At 50.0% G+C, this 16,560-nt stretch overlaps 1 protein-coding gene across 2 annotated transcripts in view; it reads left to right on the top strand.

The window, feature by feature from the left end:
- ATXN10 (ataxin 10) overlaps positions 1-16,560 on the top strand; it is a 160,071-nt gene that overhangs the window by 24,947 nt on the left and 118,564 nt on the right. For both annotated transcript variants that reach the window (XM_047785989.1, XM_047785991.1), the window contains exon 3: positions 3,765-3,847. In XM_047785989.1, coding sequence (XP_047641945.1) covers positions 3,765-3,847 — 83 coding nt within the window. The remainder of the gene's footprint in view (positions 1-3,764; positions 3,848-16,560) is intronic.

The following is a 16,560-nucleotide window of genomic DNA, read 5'->3' as shown; positions in this document are numbered from 1 at the left end:
TTCTACCCATTTTTGGCCGTCAGCTCCCGGCAGAACCACAGTTGGAGTCAGAGATGCAGCAAAAGATTTCCCAGGGAGGACTGGGAGGCCACCCTTCCCGAAAGCCATGACTCCCGAGCCGCTCAGGATTCGGATCTCAGCCCCGCGGTAGTTTTCGGATGTGTGCAGTTATTAAAGAGTTAAGCCAGAGGCACGAAGCTGCTCAAGCCTAGACCTTGTCACATCTTTTGTCTGCGCACTGCACTTCGCGTGGCCTGGGATTCTGTTCTGCCGAAGGATGCCTGGCGCACGGGGGATAACACAGCAGAACAGACGATGCGAGGGGCACAGGGAGTTTAAACTGCTAAACGCAGTCGAGTGGCTCGGAAACGGAGCCCCTGTGGCCGCGTTGCTGTGCTTGCACTGCAGAGAGCCGGGCCAAGGGCCCAGGCTTTGAGATTGCTGTCACAGGGGCCCAGGTCGCCCATCGCAGTGGGAAAGCTGCCCTCTGTAGTCCGTGAACAAACACACAGGCTGTGTCCCTGTGACGCCTCACTGGTGAACACTGAAATTTGAATTCCATATAATTTTCATGTCATGAAGTTAAAGTCCACCCCTGCCCCCCCAAACGTGGCCACGCAGAAGCAGGCTGTGGGCCCGTTGCCTGGAAACCCTTTGTCTGGGTGGAGGCAAGAGCTGGAAGAGGTGCAACAGCTGCTGCTTCTGTGGGAGGTGGTGCCGGCGGCTCCTGAGCTCCCCCCCCCCACCGCCCCCCGCATCCTATTCATGGATGAGGAGGGAAGGGCCGTGGCTGTCCACCCGCCTGGCTTGGGGAGGAGAGCTCCAATCCTAGCCTCGCCCGCACCGACCCTCTTCGCAGGCGGTGAATGTTTTGGCTTTAATTCTGGTTCGTGCTGAGAAGTGGTGAGGGCGGTAGGGAGCTGTATGAGCTGCCTCTGCTGCTGTAACAACGGACCCCAAATTCAGTAGCTTAGAACAACCCCGATGTGTTCTCGGGCAGTTCTGGAGGGAGGTCAGACGTCCAAAGTCAGGTTTCCTGTGGCAAAGCTTCAGCTCTGGAGTCTCTGCTCGAGGCTCCATCCGCTTGCTCTTCTGGCTTCTAGAGCCGCCTGCTTCCTTCTTTTGCAGCCCCCTCCTCCCACCTCGAAAGCGGAAGCGACCCATCTTTTCCCACCGCTGACCCTCTGGCAACCTCTGCTAAGGACGGTGATGGTTCCGTGAGGCCCACCCAGGATAACCTTCCCATCTTCCACCCATTAATTGAATCCCACCCAGACAGTCTCTGCTGGCACCTTCTGGCCAATTCTGATTCTCCAAAACCAGGCGGGTGTCCCACAGTTCACTTCCATCCTGGGTGGGTCCACCTCGAGTTAGTCGGATGCCATGACGCCACGACTCAGTCCCTCCAGACTGCCCACTTCAGACACCAGCTGCGAAGGGCATCCCCGACTACATTTCTGCCCAGCCGACCACAAATTCAGGGGTTCCCATGACACCCCTCAGGTTTGATAATTCAGTAGAGTGACTCGCAGAAAGCAGGGAAGCCCTGTACGTGCTGTTACGAGTTTTCTCCAAAGGGACAGCCACTGGAACGTACACATAGGATGGGCCAGGGCACAGAACTTCTGTCCCCTCTCTAGGCATCCTGTCCTCCCAGTGCTTGGACCTGTTCATCAACCCGTTCCAAAGCTTTCCAAGCTCACTGCTGAGGATTTTTTATGCACGTCCCTTCATCGAAGCCTGATTGATGAAATCATTGCCCACGGGCGATCGAGCTCCGTGTCCAGCCCCTTTCCTCTCCCCAGACGTAGGAGGTCGGGGTTGAAAGTTGCAGCCATCTCGTCTTAGATTTGCTTCCTCTAGCCCCCATCCCCAAGCTCCCTGTAGGCGCAGTAAGTAACCTCACTAGCGTAAACTCAACTCTGGTTGCCAGGGGCTTGTCGTGAATGACACGTGTTAAGAAGGCACTCCGGTCACACAGGAGCTGCCAGGGGTTTTCGGAGCTGCCAGGAACTGGGGACAGAGATCAGACACATATTTCTACTGTATCACTTCTCTTTTGCCATATGAGGTACCATATTCTCAGTTTCCAGAGTTTAGAATGTGCACATCTTTGGGAATCAGTGTTTTGCCTGTCACAGACCCCCCACCCGGGTCCCTAAAGAGTCACGTCTGTCCTCCGTGCAAAGAACATTCATCTCCTCTCACGTTCTCCCGATGCTCGATCCATTATAGCAGCGACTCGGGTCCAAAATCTCATCTGAGTCTCATCAGCTAACAAGTCCCAGATCTTAGCATCCACATGACACATGGGTGAGACTCTGGGTATGATTCATCCAGAGCCAGAATTCCTTTTTAATCTTGGGACACATGAAACGAGACAACCAGCAACACACTGTCTGCTCCCAAAATACAGGGGTAGGACAGGCATCGGCTAACGGTTTTAGACATTACCCGCTAAGAAAGGAGAAAATTGAGGGAAAAGAGGAGTCACTGACCGCCAGCAATTTCACAGTCCGTTCGGGCAGAGACTCAGGTCTTGAGGCCTGGGCGAGAGTCCTCTCTGCCCTGGGGCGGGTCCCGGAGTCGTCTTCCCTTCCTCCGGAAGGTGAAGCCTAACACGTGTTTTCCGCCCAATAGCTTTTAATCAGCCTGTTTCCTGCCTGTCGAATTTTGGGAGTTGAACAGCCTTCTTTCATTTCACCCTTTCTCTGTGCATTTCATTCGCGTTGAAACATTCAACTTGGTAGAACATTTCTGCCGGTGCAACATTCTCACAAACCTTGTGGGTCTTGCATGTGTGGCACTTGCGAGGGCCACGAGTGCCTCACTTCCTCCCGAAACCCCCCAGCAGCGCCTTCCACGTGCACGCTTCTGCCAACAGTCTATTCAAGGCATCTCGGCCTTTGCTCTCATGCTTCTCAGAACCCTTCCAGCCTCTGTCCTTTGTCAAATTCCAAAGCCACTTCTGCATTTTTGTTTCTTTCTTTTTTAGGGCTGCACCCGTGGCATATGGAATTGGAGCTACAGCTGCTGGCCTATGCCGCAGCCACAGCAATGCGGGATCCGAGCTGCGTCTGTGACCCACACCGTGGCTCACAGCAATGCCGGATCCTTAACCCACTGAGCGGGGCCAGGGATCGAACCTGCATCCTCATGGATGCCAGTCAGATTCGTTTCCGCTGCGCCACGATGGGAAGTCCCCACTTCTGCATATTTATTCGTTCCAGGAGCACCCCATTTCTGCCACCGAATCAGTGTCCTATTGCTACTGTGACAAATTACTAAAAACTTAGTGGCTTCAAACAGTACAAACGTCTCATGGTGTAGCTCTGGGGTCTGGAGTCTGGAGTGGGTCGGCGTGGCTAAGTCCTCTTGGCGGCAGTAGGGAGAATCTTTTTCCTGCCTTTTCTCAGCTCTTAGGGGCTGCCTGCCTTCCGTGGCTCATGGTCTCCTTCCCCAAACCCCTCGTGTCCCTCTTGTAAGGACCCTTGTGATAGTCTGGGCCCACCTGGTTAATCCAGGATGCTCTGTTCATCTCAAGGCCCTTAATTTATTCATGACGGTAATGGCCCCTGGGCCGCCGTGTAAACTAACACGTTCTCGGATCTGGGGATGAAGACGCGGGGCCTCGGAGGGCCCTTGTTCCGGCTGCTGCAGGACCTCGTAACCCGCAGTCTCCGCATTCATGGGATCGTTGCTCGAAGTGAAGGTTTAAGAAAAAGAACGTGCCTAACTCTGTCTTTTTAAAAACCCCTGCACAGGAACTTGGATACAATCGGTGTTGCTGTCGATCTGATTCTTCTTTTTCGAGAGCTGCGAGTGGAGCAGGAATCCCTGCTGACAGGTAACTTGCGGGGTGATGCATGGATTATTTACATCTTTGAAAAGGATTGAAATGCCACTGCGTTGAGTACGACATCCTGCTTTACAGCACATGTTCTGAGTTTTGTGATACGCAGAAAGAAACCTCACTTGTGATATCAAAGAATTATCATGAAAAAACCTGTAGTAACTTCCTTTCCTCTCCCTGGGTTAAGTTGTGGTCCACCTCCCTCCCCCCATTCATATGTTGAATCCTAATCCCTGGAGATTTCAGAACGGCCACATGTCAACAGGGCCTTTAAAGAGATACGTAAGGGAAAGGGAGGCCAGACCCTGATCTGGTGTGTTGCTGTCTTTATAAGAACACTGACACACTAGATTGGGGTATAGATGGATACAGAGGGCTGGCCGGCCATCTATAAACCAAGGAGAGAAGCCTGGGAAGAAACCAACCCTGGAGTTCCCTTGTGGTGCAGCAGGTTAAGGATCTGGCATTGCTGCTGGGGCATGGGTTCAGTCCCTGGCCTGGGAACTTCCATATGCCGCAGAAAAAAAAGAGACACCAGCCCTGCTGACTGACACCTTGATCCAGACTTCTAGCTGCAAAACTGGGCGAACAGATTTTTTTTTTCTTGGCCACGCCTGTGACGTGTGAAAGGTCCTGGGCAGCCATTGAACCTGAGGCACAGCGGTGACTAGAGCCACTGCCGTGACAACCCTGGATCTTTAACCCACTGCCCCACAAGGGAACTCTTGGGCAAAGATGTGTATTATTTAAGCCACCCGGTCTGTGGTACCTCGTTATGGCAGCCCTAGCAAAGTGATACACTGTCTTTTCTTTTTTTTTCTGTTTTAAAATTTGCTATTTATTTATTTTTTGTCTTTTCAGGGCCACACCTGTGGCATATGGAGGTTCCCGGAAGGCTAGGAGTCCAATCAGAGCTATAGCTGCCGGCCTCTGCCACAGCCACAGCAATGCCAGATCCGAGCAGCGTCTGCAACCTACACCACAGCTCATGGCAACTCGAGATCCTTCACCCGCTGAGCGAGGCCAGGGATCGAACCTGCATCCTCACGGATGCTGGTCAGGTTCGTTAGCCGCTGAGCCACGACGGGAGCTTCTACACTGTCTTTTGATTGGAATGGAAGTGGCCGGTCCTATTCTGGGTGTTGGGTGTGATCCGAACAGTGACCAAAGCAGACAAAAATCTCTGTTTACATTCCAGTGAGAAGAGCCTGGCATTACATATATCAAGTCACATATACAGCGTGGCAGAGGGAAGTTGGCTGTGGTCATTAACAGCCGCTGATATGGGATTAAGAGGAAAGCCAGGCTCCTTAACTTGTAGACCAGGAAGCTTTTCCAGGCTTTCTTGAATGTTTTTATTTCTCGAACCACTAGCGTCAACACGGCTCCTTCGGACAGGCGTTACTGTCATGACGTCGTATCTAACGAAACAAAAGGCTAGCATTTGATGTCTTTATCTAAGGAGTTGAAGTGCTTGTGGGTACATTGGAGTTATTTAGTAAGAACGTCTTAATGTACCTATCCAGCTTATAAAAGGTACCAGATTGGAGGTTAAAAAAATTTTTTTTAGGAGTTCCCGTCGTGGCGCAGTGGTTAACGAATCCAACTAGGAACCATGAGGTTGCGGGTTCGGTCCCTGCCCTTGCTCAGTGGGTTAACGACCCGGCGTTGCCGTGAGCTGTGGTGTAGGTTGCAGATGCGGCTCGGATCCTGCGTTGCTGTGCCTGTGGTATAGGCCGGTGGCTACAGCTCCGATTGGACCCCTAGCCTGGGAACCTCCATATGCCGTGGGAGCGGCCCAAGAAATAGCAAAAAGACAAAAAAAAAAAATTTTTTTTAGTAATAATTCAGCGAATACTTAACTTTTTATTTATTTATTTGGTCTCACCACGGCATACGGAAGTTCCCACGCCAGGGATTGAAGCCGAGCTGCAGCAATGCCGGGTCCTTTAACCCAAAGGACCCAGGGCTGAGGATTAACCTGTGCCTGTGCAGTGACCGGAGCCACCGGGGTCAGATGCTTAACCCATTGCGCCACAGCGGGAAGCCCACAAATACTTACTTTTTTTTGTTTGTTTTTTGTTTTTCAGGGACTCACCCACAGCATATGGAAGTTTCCAGGCTAGGGGTTGAATTGGAGCTGCAGCTGCTGGCCTACACCACAGCCACAGCCATGCCGGACCCTTCACCCATTAAGCAAGTCCAGGGATCGAACCTGCATCCTCACGGATACTAGTTGGGTTCGTTACCCACTGAGCCACAATGGGAACTCCCACCAGAATTCTTATTTTACTGTTCTAGCTGCTCCAGTGTTTAAAAGATTTGATTTATAAATTGATTTATGTGCACGTCTTCATCACTTTATAAATTGATTTATGTGCACTATATACTTTGTCTTGAAGTTTTTAAAAAATATATTCAGTACAAGTGAATAGATTAGAAGGTCTGAAATGTTATAAGGCAACATACACAATAAATAATTTGCCCAGGAGAGGCCTGTCGCCATTCCATAACACTGTCTAGTGTGAGAATACTCGAAGGGAATCCAGTGGTGTTGGGGAAAGTCCATAAAAACGCTAACCTGTCTTCCCTTGTGTGAAATTGTTCGAGTGTAAAAATCCCATACAGTGTCAAATAGTCTTCAATTTAGTGTAAGAATAAAAATTGCAAGTATTACAGTTTCAGAAGAAACATGTGAAGCAGCATTTAAAAACTCCATAAACTGCACAGGAAGAATGTTAAACTAATGAAGCACCAATAAATGAGGGCTACACAGGCAAAAATCAGAGAAGGAAGCATGACACGAGCAATAGAGCCTGTTTAAAAAAAAACAAACAAAAAAAAACCACCTAAAGACTAAACTAAAATATGTCAATGTTAAGAGAACTCTCTTGGAGTTCCTGTCGTGGTGCAGTGGTTAATGAATCTGACTAGGAACCATGAGGTCGCAGGTTCGATCAGTGGGTTGGGGATCCAGCGTGGCCGTGGGCTGTGGTGTAGGTTGCAGATGCGGCTCGGATCCCGTGTTGCTGTGGCTGTGGTGTAGGCTGGTGGCTACAGCTCCGATTGGACCCCTAGCCTGGGAACTTCCATACGCTGCAGGTGCAGCCCTAGAAAAGGCAAAAAAAAAAAGTGCTCTCATATACAGATATGCACTATATACTTACTGTAGGAAGCAAAGCCACTTATCTGAATGTCATGTGGTGGCCACCATGAGAAAGGGGGGCGCCTGAGCGGATGGTCTTTCTTCACAAGCTTGGAAACAGAGGCCCAGAGGGAAACAGGCTGACCAGGCTGCTAGAGGTGCTGCCTGGCTCGATTTCATTCTCTTGCTACTCCGCTTTCTAAGTGTTTTCACTTAAAAGTCATTTGTGAAAATTCCCGCACCTTTCTCTTTGATTTAGACGTCTTCCTTCGGGACACTGTAATTATTATTATTACTTTTTTTGTCTTTTGTCCTTTTTAGGGCCGGACCTGTGGCACATGGAGGTTCCCAGCCTAGGGGTCTAATCGGAGCTCCAGCGGCCGGCCTAGGTCACAGCCACAGCAACGCCGGATCCTTAACCCACTGAGCGAGGCCAGGGATCGAACCTGAAACCTCATGGTTCTTAGCTGGATTGTTTCCTGTGCGGGAACTCCATGTAATTATTTTTTGAACTCATTAACTCGTCCAAGTGTTTGCACACAAAGTGTTTGCTCGAAGTTTTTTCGGAACAGCAACGATTTCTCGAGTCTTCTCAGTTTGGTAGGGCGCAGGATTGGGCTGGAAAGGGTTTTAAGGTGTTAACATATTTTTCTAGCTCCACTTTCTGATACAGTAAGCCCCAGGGCTCAACAGAGAGGGAGGAAGAATCAGCTGTGAAATAGAGATTTCGCTCTCTTGCGTGGAAGGGCAGTTATTTTTGAAGGCCGACCCTGGTGTGGTAATTCAGAGCGCATTCAGAACCTACTGCAATTTGGATTTGTCATCGCTGAGCAACGCTGATGCGGTGGGGACTGGGTCACCGATGGAGCCGAAGGACCGACTCGGTGTCTCCTGCAATGATGTATTCTTGAATCAGCCGCCCAGAGGAAGCAGGGTGCACACGCCGTGACTAAATACCCACCAGCGCGGAGCCGGCCTCCTCCACGTGCACGTAGCATCCTGTCCACACTCGCCCACGTGGAAACCCTTCTCCTAAAGTTAGCGCTTCTCCCTGGCCTCTTCCCCCTCCCCTCTCCACCACATCCTTGCATCAGCGTGTAAGGTGCTCTCCTATTTTCCATCTTAAACAAGTTCCCGTCGTGGCTCCGCAGTAACGAACCCGACTAGGATCCCTGAGGACGCAGGTTCGATCCCTGGCCTCGCTCAGTGGGTTAAGGATCTGGTGTTGCCGTGAGCTGTGGCGTAGGTTGCAGACACGGCTCGGATCCCGTGTTGCTGTGACTGCAGCATAGGCCGGCAGCTGCAGCTCCGATTCGACCCCTAGCCTGGGAACCTCCATATGTTACAGGAGCAGCCGTGAAAAGACAAAAAAAAATCTTCCTGTGATTTCTGTGTCCCCCTCAGCCTATTATCCCTTTTCTCTATCCCACATCTGCTGCAAAAAATGGGACACTCCGTGTTGGCAAGATACGGTAAAAGCTTATGTCATCCCTTCTCAGGATTCATTTTTTCTCTTCGTTGAAGCAGATAGATGATCTAAGAAAATATTTAAAGGACCACATTTCTGAAAGTTTTTATGGAGCAGTTTGTCACTGATAAATAAATTCGTTGTTTGGTTGGTGGCTTGGTTCTTCACTGATGTCAAGCCGTCAGCGTGTAGGTCTTTATAGACCTGTTTCATGTTAAGTATATTGAGGGTTGTTCGCAGTTAGGTAGTTGCATTTGTATCAGTTAATTCATATTTTCTTATCGACATGAGATTCACATACCATAAAAGTGACCACTCTAGGGAGTTCCTGCTGTGGCACAGCGTGTTAAGGATTGGGCATTGCTGCAGCTGCGGCAGACGTCATAGCTGTAGCTGGGATTTGCTCCCTGGTCCAGGAACGTCCCCCCCCCAAAAAATTAATCGCTTTAAAATCAGGAGTTCCTGTCGCGGCTCAGCGGAAACGAATCTGGCTAGCATCCGTGAGGACGCAGTTTCAATCCCTGGCCTTGCTTAATGGGTTAAGGATCTGGCGTTGCCATAAGCTGTGGCATAGGTCACAGATGCAGCTCAGATCTGGTGTTGCTGTGGCTGTGGTGTAGGCCGGCAGCTACAGCTCTGGTTCGACCCCTAGCCTGGGAGCCTCCGTATGCTGCAGCTGCGGCCCTAAAAAGACAAAACAAAAAAACAAACGAGTAACATGTGGTGCATTCACGATACTGTACACCCCCCACCTCTGTCTAACCAGAGACCTCGTCACCGCCCCAGAACAAACCCCGGACCCCCTGGGCGGTTGCTGTTGGTTTCCCGCTTCCCCAAGCTCCTGGCCCTCGCCAGGAGCTTCTGTCTTTGTGGGTTTCCTAGTCTGGAGTTTTCGTATAAATGGAATTGTGGCATTAGATGACCTGCTTTTTGGCCTGGCCTCCCTTAGCGTGTTTTTCAAGGATCATCTGCCCCGTAGCAAGTATCAGTGCTTCATTTCTTGTTACGGCTGCATACTATTCCATGGTGTGGATATCTCACTGTTTATCCATTCCTTCGTCCACAGGCATTTGGGGTGCTTCTCTCTTCTGATTTTTGTGCCGCGATTTGACGTTTTAGAATAGTGCTGCCTGCCTGTGCAGGGACTTGTCTTCATCGGAGCCCCCATTTTCCGGTCCTTTGGGTATTTGCCGAAATGAATGGAACGCCGCATCCATTTTAGATTTAAAACTTGCAGGACCTGCCAACCTTTTCCGTGGTGGCGATTTTCCCCCACCACGTACAAGGTTCCCGTTTCTCCACATCCTCGCTGACGTCGAATTTCTGGGTGTGTTTTGGATTGTAGTCATCCTGGTGGGTGTGAGGTGTTATCTTGTGGTTTTGATTTGCGTTCCCCTAATGACCGACGAGGCTGCGGATCTTCTCGTGTGCGTTTTGGATATTTGTAAATCTTCTTTGGGGCAATGTCTCTTCAAGGCCTTTGCCCAGTTTTTAACTGGGCTGTTAAATTGTGTTGTCCGTTGGTAAGAGTTGTTTATATATTGTGGGTACCAGGAGTTATGCCGACTCAGTGGATCCCTTGAAGGAGAATTGCCGTCTTAATGATACGGACTCCTCCAGGCTGTGAATACGAAACATCTTTTCCATCTATTTAGGGCTTCTTTAATTTTTCAGTTTTTCAGCTTTTTGTAGACGGCTTGTGTTTATTGACAGAGTTGAAAAGATGTTCCTGAGGCAAGAAGGAACATGGGAGGTCCCGCTGGGGCGCAGCGGGTTGGGTCGTTGTGAGCGTTCGGGTTCAATCCCCAGCCCAGCACAGTGTGTTAAGGAGCCGGTGTTGCTGAAGCTGTGGTGCAGGTTGCAGCTGTGGCTCAGATTTAATCCCTGGCCGTTAAAAAAAAAAAAAAAAAGAGAGAGAGAAAAATATTGGAGTTAAGTGAGGCAGCTAAAAATATTACTAAATTTTATTTGGAATCCAAGAATGAAACTTCAGTTCACTAATGAAACTTAAGGGAGTTCCTGTCCCGGTGCAGTGGAAACAGGTCCGACTAGGATCCATGAGGAAGCAGGTTCGATCCCTGGCCTCCCTCAGAGGGGGTTGGGGATCTGAGGTTGCCGGGCGCTGTGGTGTCGGTTGCAGATGCGGCTCAGATCCCACATTGCTGTGGCTGTGGTGTAGCCTGGTCGCTGCAGCTCCGATTTGACCCCCGAGCCTGGGAACGTCCATATACCGCGGGTGCAGCCTTAAAAAAGAAAAAAAAGAAACAACCCAAAAAAACAAAACTAATGAAACGGAAACAAATTTTATAGCATGTTCACGACAAATCTTTTATTCTAGTTCCTAATATAGTGCCTGTGCTGTCTTTTGACTCTTTCTCTGTGAGAACCTTCTTCCTCGATTTTTAGCAGGGTGTCTGTGCCAGCTTTTTGTTACCGCTCTTGAGGTAAGAACTATAATTACGTTGTCAAAATAATATTTAGAGTATTATTTTCAGAGAATAATTGCAGTGGTGTGACGAATACATGATGCTCATCAAATTTTATATAAACACAAGCATGAGTTACTTTAATTGAGTTATTGGTGTTGTTTTTGGCCTTTATTCTTTTCTAATCTGTAAAAATAATGTTGGGATTTTTTGAGGGGCTTGGTAACATCTGCAGTATTTACATAAAGATCAGTTGATAAGCTGTTTGGTAAAAGTAAACTGTCATTTGTACTTGTCTGGAGTTTTCTGGTTTTGGGGACATCTGTAAACCTCTTCCTTCCCAGAATTGTGTTCTGATTCAGAGGGCTAATTTTTAGTTGCCTGATGAATTGTGGGGTTGGTTGACTTTCAGACCAACTCCTGTTGTTGGGTTTTTTTTTTTTTTTTGGTGCGTCAAATTAAATTGTGTAAGGATTTCAGGGTTAATATGCTAAAATATTCAGTAGCCGTATAAATGTCATTTTAAGCTACGACTTAAGATTCAAAATGAAGGTATTTTTATTACGAACATTTTATAAAATTTCGTTACAGAGTATGAAAAAATTAAAAAAAATGATTTCCTTACAGAGTAATTTTTAAAAGCTCAAAAAACGTGGACAGAAAAATGATCATTGTCTGTGCAGGCTACACCACACAAACCCTGAACTGCCTTTTTAAAAATTCTTCCGTATTTGTATGTATGGGTTTGGATGTGTACTTGCAGTTTTGTGTCCCGCTTTATTGTATCTTATTTATTTATTTATTTATTTTGCCTTTTTAGGGCCATGCTGCGGCATATGGAGGTTCCCAGGCTAGGACACAGCCACAGCCACGCCAGATCCGAGCTGTGTCTGCAACCTACGCCACAGCTCATAGCAACGCCGGATCCCTAACCCACTGAGCGAGGCCAGGGATCGAACCCACGTCCTCATGGTTCCTAGTCAGGTTCGTTACCACTGAGTCATGATGGGAACTCCATCCTGCTTCATTTTAGATTATAATATTTTTTCAATGATTTGTATTTTTTTCCCATTATAGTTGGTTTACAGTGTTCTGTCAATTTCTGCTGGAAGCAAAGGGACCCAGTCAAACATATATGTATACATTCTTTTTCTCACATTGTCCTCCATCATGTTCCATCAGAAGTGACTAGGTATAGTTCCCTGGGCTACACAGCAGGATCTCATTGCTTATCCATTCCAAATGCAGCAGCTTGCATCTCCTAACCCCAAGCTCCCGGTCCATCCCACGCCCTCCCTCTCCCCCTTGGCCGCCACAAGTCTGTCCTCCACGTCCCTGAGTCTTTCCTGTGGAAAGGTTCATTTGTGCCATTTATTAGATTCCAGGTATAAATGGCATCGTGGTATTTGCGTTTCTCTTTCTAACTTACTTCACTTAGTATGAGAATCTCTAGTTCCATCCATGTTGCTGCAAATGGCATCCTCTTGTTCTTTTTTATGGCCTAGTAGTATTCCACTGATTCGTTTTGAGGTTCCTGGTTCAGCATTGCCGTCGCATACTTTTTTACCTCACTGTTTTGCTTTTGGGCCACAGTTTCCCAGCTCTCTTTCAAGTGCCCGATTTGGGTTACTGTGAATAAGTGAGTAACACGGGCACATCCCACAGCTCAGCCTTTTTCACCCTTGGCTCTGCCTTTGAGGTGTGAGGGCAAAGGGCCCAAGCTCGGGGGCCACGTCAGCAGGCCCTAGGCTGCCTCCTGGCAAAGCAGGGGTGGGGAGGCCGCAGGACACGGGAGGCTTCTTGCCCTAAAACATGCCTCCTGGTCGCTGTCTGTCGGGGATGCCCGTGGAGCTGGAGCCTGCATCGCCTCTCGAATTCTCCTGTGGCCCCTTCCTTGATGAGCCATGACTCCTGTTCTGGGGGCAGAGCCCCCAACCATTTCTGCCAGTCCTGCTTCTCCCAAGCTTTCTGCCCCTCGAGGGACAGCACGACCTCCACGCCTTGGGTACTGTGTGCAGGAGGAGGCCGTTAGCCCCGAACCCGGAAGGTTGTCATGGGTGACACGCGCTGACCCACGTAGGACACAGTGTGTGGCACTGGTGGGCACTCTGCCTGGGCTGGTTGTGGCTCTTCCTGCTTCCTCTTGGCCTTGGGACCTGGTTCTTGAGGCTGGATTCCTGCTGCTGTTTAGTTCCCAGCAGTGTCTTGAGCTCTCTCATGTCTCAGGATCGCGTCACAGCTCTTGTCTGCGTGGAGTGCCCTGGAACCACTTTTTTTTTTTTAATTTTTAAAAATTTTCAGGGCTGCATCCATGGCATATGGAGGTTCCTAAGCTAGGGGTCGAATTGGAGCTGCAGCCGCCGGCCTGCCCCACAGCCACGGCAACACGGGATGCGAGCCGCGTCTGCGACCTACACCACGGCTCACGGCCATGCCGGATCCTTAACCCACAGAGCGAGGCCAGGGATCGAACCCGCGTCCTCATGGGCACTATGTTGGCTTGTTATGCAGAGCCAGGACGGGAGCTCCAGTGATTGTTTTAATGTTAGATGTTGTTCTAGTTAGGAGGCTGTTATTTGTTCAGCTTTGGGCTTGGTTCCTGTGCCGTTTCGTGTTGCTGGGGCCGGGGCTCCATGAACACACTTCTCGCCTGCTTTCTGGGAGGTTTTGCCGGTGAGGGATGCTGGAGGAGACCAGAGGCAGGAGGCGTCTTGCCTGCTCTCGTGTCTCCCCTGGGTGGCTGCCATTGGTTCTCGTTCTGCGTCCTTCGCAACCAGAGAGCCTGCAGCGGTCACTCAGAGCCGCCCCCGGGAGCCAGCCCAGCCCTCCCTCCCCGGCCAGAGGGCTCAGCATCGCCTGGCACCCCTTTCCACAGAGATCCGGGGTCCAGCTCCATAGCAGCTCCAGGCTTCTGGGTCCTACATCCTTCTCTTCTTCCCTTCATGCTTCTGGTTTTAAGGGTGGTAGGTAGTTTCCTGTGGCCTTAATCTCAGTGTTGCCTTCAGCTAATTCCATATATTAAGTTTCCTTGGTTAAAAAGTAGTTTGGGAAGTTCCCCTTATGGCACAGCGGGTTAAGGATCTCACGTTGCCGCAGCCATAGCACAGATGGCTGCTCTGGTGTAGGTTCGATCCCTGGCCTAGGACCTTCCACGCGCTGAATGTGTGGCCAACAATGAAATGAAATGAAATTTAAAAAATAAATAGTAAAAAAATAGTTGTGTTTCTCTTTGCCTGACTTGGTCCTGAGTGATCGAGTTTTGTTTTTTTCCTTTTAGGGCTGAATCCGAGGCATATGGATGTTCCCAGGTAAGGGGCTGAGTCGGAGCTGCAGCTACCGGCCTACGCCACAGCCACAGCAGTGCGGCATCTGAGCTGCATCTGCGACCTGTGCTGCAGCTTGTGGCAACCCGGAATCCTTAACCCACTGAGTGAGGCCTGGGAATGAACCCGCATCCTCAGGGACACTGTGTTGGGTTCTTAACCTGCTGAGCCACAGCAGGAACTCTGTGCTGCTTTTCTAAGCCTTGTGCCTGACGCTGGCTTCCTGGCTTCCCCTGGGGCTGGTTCTCCCTCGCTCCCTCCCCTCCCCTCCCCGCCCCCCCATCTGCTGTGCCAGCCAGGGTGCAACCAGGCGACGGAAGCCACACTGTAATTTGAACAGGGAAAATGTAAAACAAAGCATGGCTGACTGTCACAAAGACTTGAAATAACAAGGGATTGACTCCGAAGATGTGCAGAGGGTGCCAAAGCACACAGGGCTTGCAGATAGAAGGAGCAGCTGGCCCGGGGCTGAGACGCCTGTCCCTCCCCCAGGCCCGAGGGCCAGACCTGCCCGGGGAGGGCCTGGCTCACTGGGTGGTGGCGAAGGCCCGCGGGGTGGCGTTGCTGGAACCTGCTGGGAACCCACCCTTGGGTGCACAGGCAAGTCGCCCCCAGGGGCGTCCCAGGAAGGCCCTGGCTGCTGGCCACTGCCGGCTGGTCCTGCCGGGCTGGCCCCCACCACGGAGACGCTGGTCCCTGCAGGGGACGGTGCCGGAGAGACAGCAGCTGCAGAGGCCTGGCCAGAGGGCCGCCCGGGGAGGGAGGAGACCTGTCAAGGGCTGGAGGTGAAGCCAAGAGACCTGATCCCTGGTGCTCAGTCAGAGCTTTTCATCGGTCTGTGGAGCAGGCCTCCTGGGTCTGACGAACTTCAGAGAATCTTCACTCCCTAATGTATCGCGACCTCACAAACACCGTGTTGTTTTCTGACCGTCATTTTTGTCAGCCTGCTGGGTGGTTTTCCAGTGGGCTGAGTGCTTTTTCTTGCTTCTCTGTGTGTGTGTGTGTGTGTGTGTGTGTGTGTACGGAAATACACGCACACAGATATATTTTCTGTGGGTTCCGACAAGTGTGCAATGACTCGTATCCATGCTGGCAGCCTCACACAGAGTCGTTTCACTGCCCCGAACGCCCTCTGGGCTCCCCCCCAGGCACCGTCCCCCCAACCCCCAACCCCTGGCAACCACTGGCCTTTTTACTGCCTCCATAGTGGTTTTGTCTTTTCCAGAATGTCCTAGAGTTGGGGTTATACAGTCTGGAGTCTCTTCGGATTGGCTTTCACCGTAAAATGCATGTATGCTCCTGCCATGTCTTTTCCTGGCTTGGTCGCTCATTTCTTTTCAGTGCTGGGTAATATTCCACTGTCCGGATGGACCACAGTTTATTTACCCTTCACCTCCTGAAGGACACCCTGGTTGCATTCACGTTTTGGCGATTACGAATACAGCTGCTATAGACATTCACGGGCAGGGTTTTGTGTGGACGTCAATTTTCAGTTACTTTGGGTACCAAGGAGAGTGGTTGCTGGGACGTGGGGCGAGAGCATGTTTACTTCTGTAAGAAGCCACCAAACTGTCTTCCGTGGTGGCTGCGCCTTCGGCACCTACACCTGCAGGGCACGAGGGTCCCTGGTGCCCACGTCCTTGCCAGCGCTGGTTGTTAGCATTCTGGATTTCCACCAGTGTTCTGCAGTTTGATCTGGCGAAATATTCTAAAGCTATCTCCTAGGCTGTTGCTCAGTCTTATTCAAATCTTTTGAAGATGCTGATAGTTTTGTCTGCTTGTTCTGTGAGTCACTAAAAAAGGTGTATTATCATCGCTGAATTTAATTGTGGATTTTTCTTTCCTCTATACTTTTGTCAATTTTTCTTTTATATTTGAGACCGTAATTAGGTGATTTTGGTGTAAAGGTAAAACTTTCTGGTGACTTAAGTAATCCTGAAATTTCTTTAAAAAATTTCCAGTCATCCTTTTTGCCTTAAAGTTTATCATACGCAATTTTAAGTCACGTACCTTTGTAGGCTGGTATTTGCCTGTGCATAACTTTTTACCATTCTTTATCTTTCAGTACTTCTATTGTCTTGTATCTTACACGTCTTGTTTTAAAGAGCAAACTGTTAGATTTTAAAAGACCAGCCCAAGGGGGAGTTCCCGTCGTGGCGCAGCTGAAACGAATCCGACTAGGAACCATGAGTTTGTGGGTTTGACCCCTGGCCTCGCTCCGTGGGTTAAGGATCTAGCATTGCCATGAGCTGTGGTGTAGGTCTCAGACCCAGCTTGGATCCTGTGTGGCTGGGGCTGTGGTGTAGGCTGGCGGCTGTAGCTCCGATTGGACCTCTAGCCTGGGA

Source organism: Phacochoerus africanus, chromosome 7, assembly GCF_016906955.1.
Source record: "Phacochoerus africanus isolate WHEZ1 chromosome 7, ROS_Pafr_v1, whole genome shotgun sequence".
Lineage (NCBI taxonomy): Eukaryota > Metazoa > Chordata > Mammalia > Artiodactyla > Suidae > Phacochoerus > Phacochoerus africanus.
Note: the sequence above shows the minus strand (reverse complement) of the source record. Positions and strands in the feature narration are given on the sequence as shown.